The sequence below is a fragment of the Equus asinus genome, chromosome 13 (genome assembly GCF_041296235.1).
Source record: "Equus asinus isolate D_3611 breed Donkey chromosome 13, EquAss-T2T_v2, whole genome shotgun sequence".
Lineage (NCBI taxonomy): Eukaryota > Metazoa > Chordata > Mammalia > Perissodactyla > Equidae > Equus > Equus asinus.
This window is the reverse complement of record NC_091802.1, coordinates 44,298,183-44,313,352: the sequence shown is the minus strand read 5'-3', so window position 1 is coordinate 44,313,352 and position 15,170 is coordinate 44,298,183. Positions and strand designations below refer to the sequence as shown.

At 39.0% G+C, this 15,170-nt stretch overlaps 1 protein-coding gene across 2 annotated transcripts in view; it reads left to right on the top strand.

Annotated features, from left to right (window-relative positions):
- Window positions 1–15,170, top strand: part of NSF (N-ethylmaleimide sensitive factor, vesicle fusing ATPase) — a 143,246-nt gene that overhangs the window by 115,763 nt on the left and 12,313 nt on the right. For both annotated transcript variants that reach the window (XM_044744838.2, XM_070483414.1), the window contains exon 17: window positions 1,027–1,106. In XM_044744838.2, the coding sequence (XP_044600773.2) occupies window positions 1,027–1,106 (80 nt within the window). The remainder of the gene's footprint in view (window positions 1–1,026; window positions 1,107–15,170) is intronic.

Genomic DNA, 15,170 nt, shown 5'->3' with positions numbered 1-15,170 from the left:
GTGTATCTGTGAGGTCTTCTTAAATTGATAGTTTTATTTAGTGACCTGGGTTTTTGGTCTGCTATTTTTGATACATTTCAGCCCAGTTTATAGGATTATTTCTTTAAAAGCTTTTAGACACATACTCATAGCTCTGTGTAAATTCCTTTATCTAAACACAATTGAGATGTGTGGTCATAGCAACACTACTATGTCAGGAATGTGTGCCCTCTGAGTATATTTTCACTTGTATGAATAGTTATTATCTGTACTTGTTTGTTCATTTATTCAACAAGCATATTCTGAGCCCTTACTACTGTGCTAGAATTATTAGGGTCTCGGAAAAATAAGTAAGATGCTGGCTGTCGTTATAACATGTATTGGCAAAAATTAATGCAAAGTAGAATATGCCATGTGTTCTGGATATTCAGCAAAGGGAAGGATCTTCAAAGGGCTAATGCCTGAAGGTAGCTCCAGGCACAGGGCAAGGTGCGTATGCAGTATGCAGAGAAAGCGAAGGAGTGGCATTGGTGCTGATTCTTGAAGGATTGGTACAAGTTTAAGAGGTGGGAAGTTCTCTGTTCTTCACCATCTGAGGACCAATCTTAGTGGCTCCACCATCATTTCAGTTATACTGCAGCGCCTTACATGCATTGTTATTACTTGCCATTTTCCCCTCTAGCCATTTTCTAGTGTCATGGTTTGTTGCCTGTGTACTTACTACATTGTTGTGGTTTGCAGTAATGTCTTGGAAATGCTTAGTAAATACACCGGGGGTGTTTTCCTTCCTAAAAACCACAACTATCTCTGAATATCAGACAAAATGTCTACGTGAACTCAAAATGGATATTTAAAGCTTTTTAAAAAGTTTACAGATGAGAGTTCATATATAATATTTTAAGCATTTAAGTTATTGGAGATATTTTTGCTAATTATCATTAGTTACATGACTGTTATTTAGGACTGTGTTTACTCTTCATGCAGAAAAATCTGAATGTTTGAAATACGTGTATCAAATCCCTAAACATAGCAATGTTTCTCTTCCAGATTATGTCCCTATTGGCCCTCGGTTTTCTAATCTGGTGTTACAGGCTCTCCTTGTGTTACTGAAAAAGGCACCTCCTCAGGTAAAAATAACATAAGGAACATTTTCACAGATTTTTTCCAGTAAATTGCATGTAATGGTGCATTCTCTAAATAAGCAGGTTATCATAAACATAAAATTCTGTTGTCGAAAGGAGTTTGAAAGGTCATTTGGTCTGGCCTTCTGTCTTAAGAGAGATGATTTTCTTAACAATCAGAGGTTTTCATTCCTTTTCTGAAGATCTCAAATCCCACAGTTCCAGTGAGTATTCTGTTTTGCTGTTTTATAAGTTCCCCACAATTCTCCACATCCCTACCCCCTCCATCTTCCATGAGAAATTATGATATTAATGTAGAAGAGATTAATTACATGTTCCCATTTGTTTCATTTATCATTTCGTAGGTTTTCCTAAGAATTTGTATTTGGGGAAATTTATTTCCTGTAGGCAGAGGGATATTTTTGGTTTTTCTTTTTAATTTTTACAGATGAACTTGAGTTATTTCTCTTGTGTCATGTAGCATTTTTGAGGAGTGAGTTTATAGCCAGGATCTTGGTTCATGTGGTTGCATTTTTATTGATATGGCTATTGGAGACTGGGGATTTTGATAGCTTACCACATTTAAAACTAACCTGTGAGAGTTGGTTAAATATATTAATTATGTAGAGGCTGCCAGAGCATGTTTGGCTATGACACAAGACACATTTTCTCATGATTGATTCTGTGTACTGTCACATTGAAGAAATGCCAATCAAAGGCAGATACAAAGGGGTTGAGTACTAACTTGAAGACCTTCTAGTGTCTGTATGGGAGTCTCATATTTGGAGTTAAAGATACTAAGCTGTATGGAAAATATTTAATGTTAAGCTGGTGAATCTAAGTTTTAATTTAACAGTTAAAATTATATGTGTGTGTTGTTAGACCTAAAGGTAAAGGACTTGTCTTGATTTTCTAGGGTTTTTCTTTTTTCGTTTTTTTGTATTTTTAGAATAGTGAAAAGAAACATAACCTACAACAACCTTGAAACTTTACTACGTATATGCGCTGAGAAAGGATTTTTTTAATCACCTTTCCATAAACTATCATTCCCAGTAATTGGAGTTTTAGCTTGTACTAAGACTAAAGTTAGAGAAGTGAGCATATTTTTCCCTTCACTGATTACTTTAATAAATATCTAAATAGATATATCTAAAGTTGCTGGAGCAAAAATAAATAACCCCAGTATCTATATATATCACATGCAAAAAATTCCTTTTTTTATGAAATCGGCATTTTAAAATTTCTTAGATTGGGAGACTTTTTCCAGGCATTTAAATTTATTTCTTGTAATCAGTTTTTTAGGTAAAAAGAATTTCTGCTTAAAGTCATTTGGGAGAGGAAAAAATAATTTTTCAATGGTATTTTTTAAACTGCTTGTCCTTTTCATTGTTAAATACTATACACATTGATTTAAACAGAGAGACGTCCCCTAGCTGAGAATTATTTGTAATCCAAAATGGATACTAATAGAAATAAAGAGAATATGTTAACAAATGACCTGCAACATTTTGATTAAACACTTAGGAATAACTGTTGCTATTTTGTGCAAATGATTGTAAGATTCTCGAGGAAAGCAACATTATCTTATGCTTTTAAATCTTACAGCATCTGACACGGCAATTTATATATAGTATTTCATCAATAATTTATTTGGAAAATATATATATATCACTTATTCAAAAAAATAGATTTTTTGAGTATCCTCTCGTTTTGGTGGGATTAAGTATTTTAGTATTGCTGTAGTTTTAATTTGGCAAGGTATAATTAGGTTGAAAAGATTCAAAAATATGTAAAGTTTTAATGGCCAATGAGCACATGAAAAGATACTTAGCATCATGAGGCATCAGGGAAATGCAAGTTAAAGCCCCAATGAGATATCACTTCATACCCACTTGGATGGCTATAATCAAAAAATCAGATAATAACAAGCGTTGGCATGCAAATGGAGAAATTGGAATCCTTAGACAGTGCTGGTGAGAATATAAAAATTGTGCAGCTTTTGCAAACCGTCCAGCAGTTCCTCAAAAGATTAAAGACAGAGTTACCATATGACCCAGCAGTTCTACTTCTAGATAGATACCCAAAAGAAATGGAAATGTATGTCCACACAAAAGCTTATACGTGAATGTTCAGAGCAGCCTTATTCATAATAACCAAAAAGTGGAAACAACCCAAATGTTCATCAGATAAAATGTGGTGTATACATACAACATATTATTCAGAAATGAAAAGAAATGAAGTACTGATACATGCCATAACATAGACAAACCTTAAAATCATTCTAGGGGAAAGAAGCCAGACATAAAAGAGTACGTATTATGTGATTCTATTTATAGCAAACGTCCAGAACTGCCCCAGTAGAGAAAGAAAGTAGATTAGTGGTTGCCTAGACTGGGAGAGGTGGATGGGGAGAATGAGAGGTGACTGCTAAGGGGTATGGAGTTTCCTTCTGGGTTGATGAAAATATTCTAAAATTGATTGTGGTGATGGTTGCACATACCTATGAATATACTAAAAGCCATTGAATTGTACACTTTAAATCAGTAAATTATGTGTTATGTCAATTATACCTCAATGAAACACCCCCAAAATCACAGTGATTTCAGAAGCTACTGAAATGCTGAAAGAAAGGTTATATGGAGAGCTGGAAGGAAGGAGTGAGCATCCCAGACACCAGACCCTGCTTGGGAGAAACCTTAGAAGCAGGCATTGGATCATTAAAAAGGGATTTGGAACAAATTTCTCTAAGAACTGAAAAGGAAGAATACAGGAATATGTAAGAAGTAAAAGAGAGATCTGGTTGCCTTAGTGATTGGAAATGGCAGGGATTCTCTTAAAAGAAAATTCTGATTCTGTCATGAATCAGAATTTGGTGACTGACCTGGACAGCTAGATGATCTGCTGTATGTATGAATCAGCGGCAGAAGAAAGTAATGGTTGAAATATTTCTAATTGGCATATATTTAACAAAATAAAAATATGCTTTCTCTGTATCACCTTGGTTTTTAAAATAATTTGTATTCTTTTGGGAAAATTTTCAGGCTGATCCAGTGTCAAGAATATTTGTCATTCTAAAGTAGAAGCATTCACTTTACCAAACAATCATCCTGTAGGTTTTTCAGATGTTTCAAGTAAATATTAAAAGTATATGAATCTGAATGATATAGAGTTGCCTAGACTGGTAGAAAGCTATTATTTTATCGCTGTCAAGAAAACAGACAAGTTATAGGAGTTTTTCTTTAAAAAGAGGAACTGTACTTGTATACAATACAGTAATCATATCAGTCGCAGAATCCTTAATTTTGCGTTTGTTGTAATTCCAGCTTTCACCCAGAAAAATTGTGTGTGCATGTGTGCACATGCTCAAATAAAAGAGTCCCTTCAGGGGCACCACGTTGTTAGGTATCAAGATATTCTCTTTTCTACTTCTCCCCCTCCCCCACTCCCCTCCCTCGTTGAAAATTGGCTTATTAAAACTGGTTCACAAGCCTTCCTTTTTTCCCTTTGTGATTACTTTGGTCTTGGATTTTCAGTGTAGGACTAAAAATTCAAGTCAGATTTCAGTTACTAGGATAATTTTCTTTGAATTTTAAATTTTTCTAAGTAAATGCATAGATTTTTAATGAACCTGTTATTCAGTGGATTTGCTTTAAATTTAGCTGGAGAGTTAATTTCATGATTGATTTATTAGCCCTTTGAAAGTATAAAAAGTGGTATCTGTAGTTCATGAAGACTGAAAAACATCATCACATTTTGTTTAGCATCTTTTTAAAACCAATTAAAAGCTTTTCTAAAATGGATTGAACAGGAGAAAATAAAACATGTTCCCTAGGTCTTTATTTCAATCAAGTTTCCCTGTGTTCTGCAGGAGAAGAGATCGAGGGGGGATAGAAAAATTGAAAAGGGCTGTCCCAGCAGGGAGCCACGCCGGAGAAAAGGGCTGCTCTGAGAACTCAGCAGCAGCAGCTAAGAAAGCTCCCAGGCCGCTTCATCTACATGCAGAGTCACACAAGGCGTGGGGGTGCTCACCGTCACCACAGAGGTTTCACATGTGCTTCCCTGCTGATTCCTGTGAAAAGCTAACAATTGGCTTGGAGGGTAAAAGACCACTGCAGTTCACCCTCCCTGAGCTGGACGTACAATTTGTCCAGTGTTAGGAAATGTCCAGCTTAGCAGTGAGAGGCTTGAAGACTCCCCTCCTTCCAGTGAGATTCCTAAAGCCGTCTCTTTTACTTGATGACACTGGGGCTCTTTTCAAGTTTTGCAGATTTATGGAAGTTGAGGGGAATGTGCTTTTCAAGATCAGGAAGATGAAAGCCCTAGTCTTAATGTCAAGGAGGAAGCAGGAGTAAAGCGGTAAGGCCAGGTAAATCTTCCTGCAACCCGCAGCACCAGCGGCATGATTCTCTTCCTCATAGGTCTCTTCTGGTGCCTTCTTTTTTCTTTTTGGGAGACAAAATAAAGTGCGTGGAAAGGAACTCCTCAGGCTGTAAAGTGACGTGACTTCCCAGTTTCCTCAGCAAGTGTGAGAGCAGTTGCGCCCGTCAGCCTGGCTGCTTTAGTGCTGAGTTTACTTGGCTTTTTGACTTTGGGGAATCAAACTGGAAAAGCTCATCTCTATGTACCACAATAGCCTTTTAATTTATGGAGAACCATTCCTTTTTCAGTTCAGTGCTTCCCAGCCTTTTTCATGGCGTGGCGTATAGAAAATGGTAACATCTCATGATGTACTTGGGTAAATGGATGAGGCCATTCACAGCTGGCCAGAGGTGCAGCCTCCCCTGGGACCACCCAGTCTTCCCAAGCACTGACAAGAATTGGTATCTTAGTCTCCCTGTCATTCATTTGCAGCATATCCGTTCAAAAACTCTTTGGAAACTGTAAACTCTTACGAAAGATCACTACAAATTCATGGCAATATTACTGACGTAGAACTCAGACCTAACAGTTCTTAAGAGTTTTAGCTAAAGTATAAAGTTATTGAAAAAATAACTTCCTCACTGCTCTGGCACCTAGGAATATTACCTAATGAGAGAGAAGCAGGGTTCAGAGCCGAGAAGGGTGTAACGTGTGAACCAATAAGAAACCGTTAGTAAACTCCTGGTGGGGAGTCAGGGAGACATACTTGTTTCTCCATGGGTTTCATTTTAACCTCGTCAGTCTCTAGACAAGATTGCTTTTTATGTAGTTCTTATACGACATCTTAGTGCAGTCTTACTTCAGGTGTGTTATTAGGAAGTCTTGGTAACATTAAGCAACTCTTCAGGCTTTGGGTTGCTTTAGCGAAATAAGCAGATAATGGAAGAGACTCCAAATCATGCAGGCCTAAACATGAGTATCTCTCCATCTGTCTGTTCAAAATTAACTCTGGCTAATGACTACAATATGACTCAATAAGATATATAACCACTTTAGGAAAGAGGTTTAGTCATTTTGCCAGACACATTCATTGCAATCACTGATGACTTTTGCATTGGACTTCTTTACTGAAAAAAAACTGTATGATGATTGACAGTTTAGTGCCCCAATTTTCCCATTTATTAGATGGCTACTATATTTTATAAAATTCTCTATTAAGTGTACTTTGCTTAATAGTAGATTGTCTCAGGAAGTTCTATATAAATCAAATATATATATGTAATACATATATATGTAGGACAATTTCAAATACATCAAAAAACAGTGAAAAACTTGGTGAGTCCTTTTATAAAACATTCCTATAAATATCTGCTGAATAAAACCACGTCTTCAAAATAGGGGTATTTTTTGTTTTGTTTTTTGGTAGAGCACATCTGTAATATGTATTAAGAATAAAAAATTGTATAAGATATACATATGTATATGTACCATTTTCAGATAACTCAAAATTAAATATCTAAATTTTAATCATCAGAGAAATGTTAATTGGTGCTGAGATAAAATATTCTCTCACTGCCAGAATGTCTTTTAGCCCCATTGCCTTGAATACATTACTTTGACATGACATCAGTGCTAGAAAAGTGTTGATTATAGTATCATAGTATACCATGGGGCCATGAATATAGTTGTGAGAACCCTGTCTGCAAGACTTAATTCTTCATATTGGACTTGGAATCAGAAAACCTGAGTTTGAGTTGTAGCTTAGACATCTGCTGGCTTCATAGCCTTGAACTAGTCCCTTAATATCTTTGTGTCTATTTCTTCATCTGTAAAATGGAGATATTTCCTCCTGCCTTACCTACCCCATTGAGGGCCGACTGAAGTTCTCTGTAACATAAGTTCCCTGTAAACCTGTAGACTACACAGATAGAAGGTATTAATGCCTTATTGTGAAAAGCATGGAGTACTGAAAAGTAAGAGTGTGCCACTGTTCACAGAGAATGCTGTTTATAAAGAATGAGTTTGTGGAGTCCTATCCTAAGATCTTCAAAGAGGGAATGAATGTTTGTCCTGCATCATTTGAATATTCCCATTGCTTGGGGCCTTTAGATAGTCCACAGAACCTTTTTAGCTTGTAAGATAGGAAATTTAAAGAATGTAACTACTATCGATAGCATATTTCTTTAGAAAGTGAGTTCAGAGTTCCAACTTGGAAAGCCCAAGCACAGCTTCCCTCATTTGCAATACTGGAAAAAGAAATAGGGACACCCTGCTTCCCTGTCTGCTATTTGCTGAAATTTAGAAGCTTCCTACATCCCAAGTAAGACAGATACCCTGCTTTGGGGATTGTAGATCCCTCTTAGAAAAGGGAGAATGAAGGAGAGACAGGAATTTCAGAGGTCTTCAGGGTAAGGAGTAGAGGGAGGGCCAGGGCTTCTGGCCATTGTGAGATCCCCAAGGACACTCCCCATTACACTGTCCTCAGCCTCCAGGGACTGGCCCACCTACTGCCTTTTTCCCTGCAGCCACCTGTTGCTGGTGACTAAAGTCCCATTTTCTCCTCACTTCTTGTGCAACAGAACAGCATTTCACAGCTTCTCTCCTACCTTCTTGTCCCTGAAACTAGTACACAGATCTCTGGTGATTTCCTAGGGGCTTATACTACGTGGCGTAACAGCTGTTGGATAAGAAGAACCAATAAGGGGAACCTTACAGAGGGTCCAGACCAAGCCGTCAGTATTCCTGATAGTTATTGGAATACAGACGGAACCAGGCCTTCATCCTTTTAAGTCACAGCTTGACTGTAACCGCATATTCGTGTCAACAATCCTACTTATCCCTCACATTGGGCAATGGAAAGAGTGCTTTGCACAGGGAAAGCTTCAGACAATGTGCCTAGCTCCGCCTGTTTTCTTTTCTTTTCTTTTTCTTTTTTAAAACCCATTTAGGCTATGGAGATGATAATATTTGTTGAATGGATATTTTGAAGCTGGTGGGTCTTAACTACACATAGAATGGGCATTGGCAGTGTAAATAAGAGTTCAGGGCTTAGAAGACTTGACTTTGAATCCAGTCACTTAACTCTGAGTTTTGATTTTCTCACTTGTAAAATAGGAGCAATAGGAATATATAGTTGTGAGAAATAAGATGTGTTGATTGTAGTTCTTTGTAAACTGCAAAGCATGACTCAATTATTAGTCTGTTACCCACTTGAAAAAACCTCTGTCTTTCCTTGCACAAAAAATATGTAAAACCAACAGAGTAACCAACCCATACCAAAGGAGCTAGGCTCCAGGTGGCTGCTGCTGAAGAAACCAGCCCTAGAAATGTTAGCAGGAAAGAGCAAAGCAGCTTCCTTTTCCCCTAGCTGCCAGCCATCTTGCTCCTGCAGACCTTGCCTTCGCCAGCCCTGGAGCAAGCGGAAGAGGGGGCCTGTTTCCGGAGCAAGAAGAGTAATAATGGGAAGGGAGGACAGCAGGGAGGTGAAAAGCTTTGTGGCCACCCAGCTAGTGACCCATTTTGTGTACAAACGGGGCCTATGTCTGAAGCAGCCTGCATAACTATTAAATCACCATTCACTTAATCCTTAATTTTTCTCATAGTGTTTTCACTTATGATTTCAGTTATAAGGAAAAAAGGACTGGAGGAAGTATGCCAAAATTGTTTATTGTGATTGCCTTTATACCAGTGGCCTCTAAACTTTCTGAACACATTCCCCTACCAGTAAAAAAATGGAGCTCATCCTCCCAGTGCTTTCCTACATCTATTATTCTGTAAGACGCTGTTCATTTGAAAACATACACAAAAAAGGAAAATCTTTGAAGAATGAAACTAAAAATAAAAGTAAAAGCGAGTTCTATTATTTCTCCATCTTTAAAGACAACTGATCTTAGATGGTAGATAGGTGATTTCTGCTTTATTGTTTTCTGTATTTTATAAATTTTCTACAATAAGCATTTATTACTTTATAATCAGGAAAAAAATTGAAACTTAATGTGTTTGCAGGTGTTTTGTTTTCAACTTAGTAGTGTAACTGTCAAAATTCTTTAATTCCAATCCTTCACAACTAATTTGCTGCTTGACAGAGTTAAATCAATCGACCTTTGCATCTAAGCTTGTCTATGTGTAAGATATTTTTCTAACCTTGCTTTTTCTTTTAAGGCTGATTTAATGTAAGGTCTGGTCTGTAAGACACCCTGTGGTCCTCAGAGTAAAAGTGTGCTGGTGCTTCAGGACTCTCACAGTTCTCCTTGGATGCCCACCTGGCATTCAGCTCAGTGCTGTGGTCCCAGTCTGAACTTAGGACAGTTGAATGCCAGTGTGACTAAGGTTGATCAAGACAGATGGTGACAATTGTATTAGGTTTCATGGAAGAGAGATGGAAAGTTTCTTTTCTATCCAAAAATATTTCTTTTGACACGAAAGTTTGAAATACTGCTTTAAGGAATCTAGTCATGCATCGCTTAACAACAGGGATACATCCTGAGAAATGGGTCATGAGGCAATTTGGTTGTTGTGCCAACATCACAAAGTGTACCTGCACAAACCTAAATGGCGCAGTCTACTACACATCTAGCTTATATGGTACTGATCTTATGAGAGCACCATCGTGTATTCAGTCTGTCATTGACCGAAATGTCATTATGCCGCACATTATCATATATGCTTTTATTAGGTTGTACATTTAATAAATATTTGTTCCACACTATAAAAATGCGAAGACGAGTAAGACATTATACCTGCCCTCAAAGAGCTCATAATCCAGGACCACCTGTTCAGTTGTGCAGTTTGTACACAGGGTGTGCACAAGGTCAAGTGGCAAGTGGGGGTTAACATCCATCCCACACTCTGCTCACCAAGCTGTGCACCCTGGTGTGGGGCTGAATCTGCCTGGAGTAGGGTTGCCAGATTTAGTAGATGAGACTATAGGACGCCCAGTTTAATTCGAATTTCAGAAAGACATCAAATAATTTTTTAGTGTAAGTATATCCCATGCAATGTTGGGGACATACTTGCACTCAGGGCTTTATCTGGCAATGCTGGCCCTGAGGAAGAAGGAAAGCAGTGCCTTTTTACTCATAAGGTGCCAGAGATTTGGGGGATGAGGGTAAGGGTGGCTGCCTGCACCCAGATGACTGCTTTTTTAAAACTTATCCACCTAAAGGGGTATTTTTTTCTCATTCATACAGAGGCTAACTGATGTTCTTGTCACAATTCAGTGATAGGAAAAGATCTGTAAACTCGCTGTATGTGGTTACATTTTCTAAGTTATCTGGGTTCCAGTGGAATATAAAGGAAAGCGTGGTCCACTTTACCTGAGAAAATCTGCAAACGTTTCACAAATAGAAGTTCTTGATCTTGGTCTTGAAAGATGAGTGAAAAGGAGATTTATCAGGGCCATTGTGGCATGCTAAGGAATTCCAGCTCTGCAGCAATGGGGAGAGACAGTGAAGGATGGGCATATGCCAGAATTAGCAAGTTTTTATTACTTACATACTAACTGATACTTGTGAGTTTAAAGATATGTTTTGTGTACAGTTACTTATCTTAGGCTTCATATGGCATGTTTCACTGGAGGGAAGAATAGGAATTCCTAAGAAATCAAAGGCTTCATCTTTTCCAAATGATTAGAGCTTAACCTATTGAAATATCAATTACTGTTATACTTTAGCCTTTTTTAAGAGGAAAAAAATTGCTACATACATGTTTGGTGTCTGAAACAAAGTGTAATAAACACTATGTTAATGAGTAAGGATCATCATTACAAACCACAATCACATGGGTCAGTAATCTCATGAAACAGCAAGAACTATTGGAATATGTAAAACTCTTGTCTGGTGGTCATTAAGTAGGCCCAGTGTGCCCTGTTTCTTTGAGTTTTTTACACTTTTTCTTGCTTTTAATGGTTTTGCTGCTAATGTGTAGTGGTTCAGCTGTTACTGGCAGAATCCAGGTGAGTTGCATCAGTCTGTCTGCCTCTGACAGTGCCCCCTTCGACTATGCTGCTTCTGTCAGCTGTAGACTGAGAAAGGCAAGCCCAGGAATCCTGACTGTAGGTAAAGTAAGAGTAACCAGGCTGTGGTGAGAACTGGAAGCGTTTCCCTGTGAGCAGGACCGCATCATCACTGTCTTAGGCCCCTTCCTCCATAAAAACATGTTTAAGGTTTTGTTTTCCAACTGTTGGTATTTAAAACATTTTCTTCGACATGAAAGTTCACTTTTTCTTCTGATTTTAAAAGAAGATAGAACATTTTGGGGGCCCCCAAAGTTTTATGGGCCCTTGCCACTGTGCCCACTGTGCCACTGTGCCCACTGTGCCACTGTGCCCACTGTGCCCACTGTGCCTAATGGAGAAGTTGGCACTACCTGTGTATAAAGTCACTCGACTCTCACTTTGTTTTTTTTCAGTTCTACAAGTTAGAGGTTTTTGCTTATTTCTTGATTCTTGGCTGTGTTCTGGATAGTTTAAGTTGTTCAGCAAATTGGCCTCCAGATAAGTGAAGTATTGTTTACTAGGTACATGGAATCCATGTTCTGAAAGGTTGGAGCCTAAAGGAGTAAACTGGGTTGTGTGCGGTTCAATGAGAGCAGAGTGTGGAGAGCAGGGAAGTTTTGAGATAGCTCGAACATGAGAAATAATTGCAAACTGATAGAAAATGCTGGAAAACATTTTAATAAAAAGGAATAGTATGAATAAAAATCACAGAGATAGAAAGTAAATCAGAAAGGAGAAGAAAATTGAGCTGGTTAGAGCACGGGAATTGCTGTAGGGCGCGTCCGGCTGAAAGCCGAGAGAGGTAGGAAGATCTACTGGCTGCCACGTCGAGGGGCTTGGATTTGCTCGTTAACCAGTGGTCATCTTAGTTAAGTTTCTAGTGAGAGCATATCTATCAAACTTTTCCTTTTGGCATTAAGACTACTGTGGCATGGTCAGTACAACTTTATTTTCTTAATGTATTTATTAACCTTTTCTCCTAGGAGCTCAGAGGTCATCATTTCTAGGTGATGTATCTACATAACTCATAATTAAGAGATCAGCCATTGCTGATACACATTAAAAATTACACAAATAAGAACAATGGACAGCAAGCATAGTGGAAATATTGGTGAGGCCTGGCCTCTCTTTTCAGCCCCCTCCTTGGATGTAAAAGCTTCGGATAGGTCACTTCACCTCTCACCCCAAGTTTCTTATCTACAAAATAACCAGGAGAGGGAGAAGAGGGCTAGGTAATCTAGACTAGGTCATCTTTAAGAGGTACTCTGAGTGTAAAATCTGATGATTCAGTGTCTTTTTCACAGATTGGTTCCAAAATACTCTTTAATATCACAAAGCGGTCTGCTCTTGCCTATCATAATTATTTAACATTATTTGGGGTGAAGTTTCTCATTTCACATCCAATCTGCATCATGAATTCTCCTCTTTATTGTCCTCTGCCCCACTTGCAGGACCACAAGGATGGTTACAAAGAAGGTAGACTAAGAATTTGCTTCAGGGTAGAATCTAATGGAGAGTTTAAGTGTAATTTGCCTAGTTGTAGCATGATTTATTTGAAACATCCTTCCTTTGGTATTCAACTTAAACATTTAGCTACCCCAAAAAAAAAGAAGTTACAGACATTCGAGCATGAGAAATCAGAAATGCTACAGGGTATGCAAAGAGGCCCCATTCCTCTCCTTTCACTGTCCAGACTCCTGGTTGTTTTTAATGGTAGTCAATTTTTTCCCTTGGTTTGGGGAAACTAAGAGATGTAGGAGATGCTTAATAGTACATATTATCTCACTAGCTTAAATTCATGCTTCTAATGAATCTTATCTTTTCTCTGTTAGTGAAATCTGTATTATCCAATCAATAGCTTGACTGTTGATCAACTGATTAAATAAAAGAAAGAGACATGACAGCCTTTGCATCTACTTATATTGTGAATGAAGCATACATGCCATTTATTCTATTTCCATTAAAACTTATCATACCATTCAACACTTGGGGCTCAGATATGAAGACTCTGAAATGGGTAGATAGTTATTTTCCCGTTGAACACTTTTTGCATTTTTCTAGGACCAGAAGAGAGAATGTAAAAGGAAGGAGTGATCTGCTACCCTTGAAACCTACACTGAGATCACCATTCATTCATTCAACATAAATTTATTAACTTCTCACTAGGTATAAGGCACTGTGCTAGCCCTGGATACATCAATAAAGCCAAACAGACAGAAATCCTGTCCTCGTTGATGTAAGGCCAGCAATAAATACAACAAAGAAGTAAAGACAGTAAATGCGTAAGGCATGTAGTATGTTAAAAAGTGATCCATACTGTCGGGGGGGAAGAGCAGGATACAGGAAGATGAAGAGGGGTGCAGTTTTAGATGCGCTTGTGGAGGGGTTGTGTAGGCCTTGTGGAAAGGCGACACTCAAGCAAAGCCTTGACTTGGAGGGAAGGAACCGTGTGGATAGATAAGGGAAGAGCATTCTAGGCAGAGGGAACGTAGGAGTATCTTCTGTGTGCCAGGCATGCTGTCTAAGAACTGACAGGACATAGATGAATAAAATATGGCTCCTACCCCCAAGGAGTTGACAGGCTAGAAACAAGATTCAGACTTGCAAATAAAGGCAGGGGTAAGTTGTACAGGCGCTATGGTAGGTAGAATTTTTAAAATACCTGTATTGAGTAATACAAACTAAGTAAAAGTATGAGAAATTGTTCCCATTTCAAGAATGAAGCTAGGATAAGTGGTGGACTAAAACATCTCTTAGCAAGAAAGCTTCCTTGCACCGTCTGCCCTGAACTGATTTCTCCCTCAGAAGTCACTGCCTCCAACTGAGGCCCCTCGCTCTCACTGCTGCCATGACTCCTTCTCAGGGGGTGTTTGATCTTTAGCTTCAGGCCTCACTGCAACCCTAGTTAGGCTGAAGATTGGAGTTCGCATCTTCCCCTGACACAGAGTGAATCTTGGTCCTCTGGGAGAATGCCCTCTCTCTGTACCGTGTGCTGCCAGTGCCCTGTGTTGTTGTGGGGAAGAGGGGAATTCTCAGGTGCCCCACCACTCGCCCACGAGACCTAATGTTATGGGTTCCTGACATCCTAGGCAGAGGACGATTTTTCAGGCTCTGTTCAAGCTCTCACTTCCTTTTATTCTTGCCTCCTCTGACAGTGACAGCAAAGCCCCCAACCCCGAAGCATTCTTCACCTCATGCTCTCCTCTCACAGGTACTAGGATTTTTAATCCCATTTTTATGGTTGAGGAGGAGACAGGTGCTGAGCAGTTAAATAACCTAGCCCAAATCACACAGCTGTGAATAGTGGAACCTGTGCTTTTCTATGGCACCAAGCCGCCTGTCCATCAGGAGGCTTGTGTCTGCTTTCTGCCAGCCCTGGGCTTGCATCGAAAAGGATGCCAGGTGTGTGAGGTGTTGGTGAAGGGCACAGATCCTTCCTGGGCCTGCTCACTCTTAGAGCTGGCATGTCGTAGTGCAGCGGCTTTCTCGAGGCCACAGGCCAGCCTGCATGTAGCTGCTGGGATCATCTTTCTCTTCATCACAGCTCTTCCTCCTCAAGAACCTTCTTTAGTTTCCTGTTGCTTTTTATACTAAATCTCCTTCCTTAGTTTAGCATTCTGAGTCTTCCTTTTCTTGGCTGCCCACTCCTCATCTCTCTAAAAAGACTTTGTTTCAGCCCTTCGTGCCCGGACTCAGCTGCCTCCACCACCCACGTA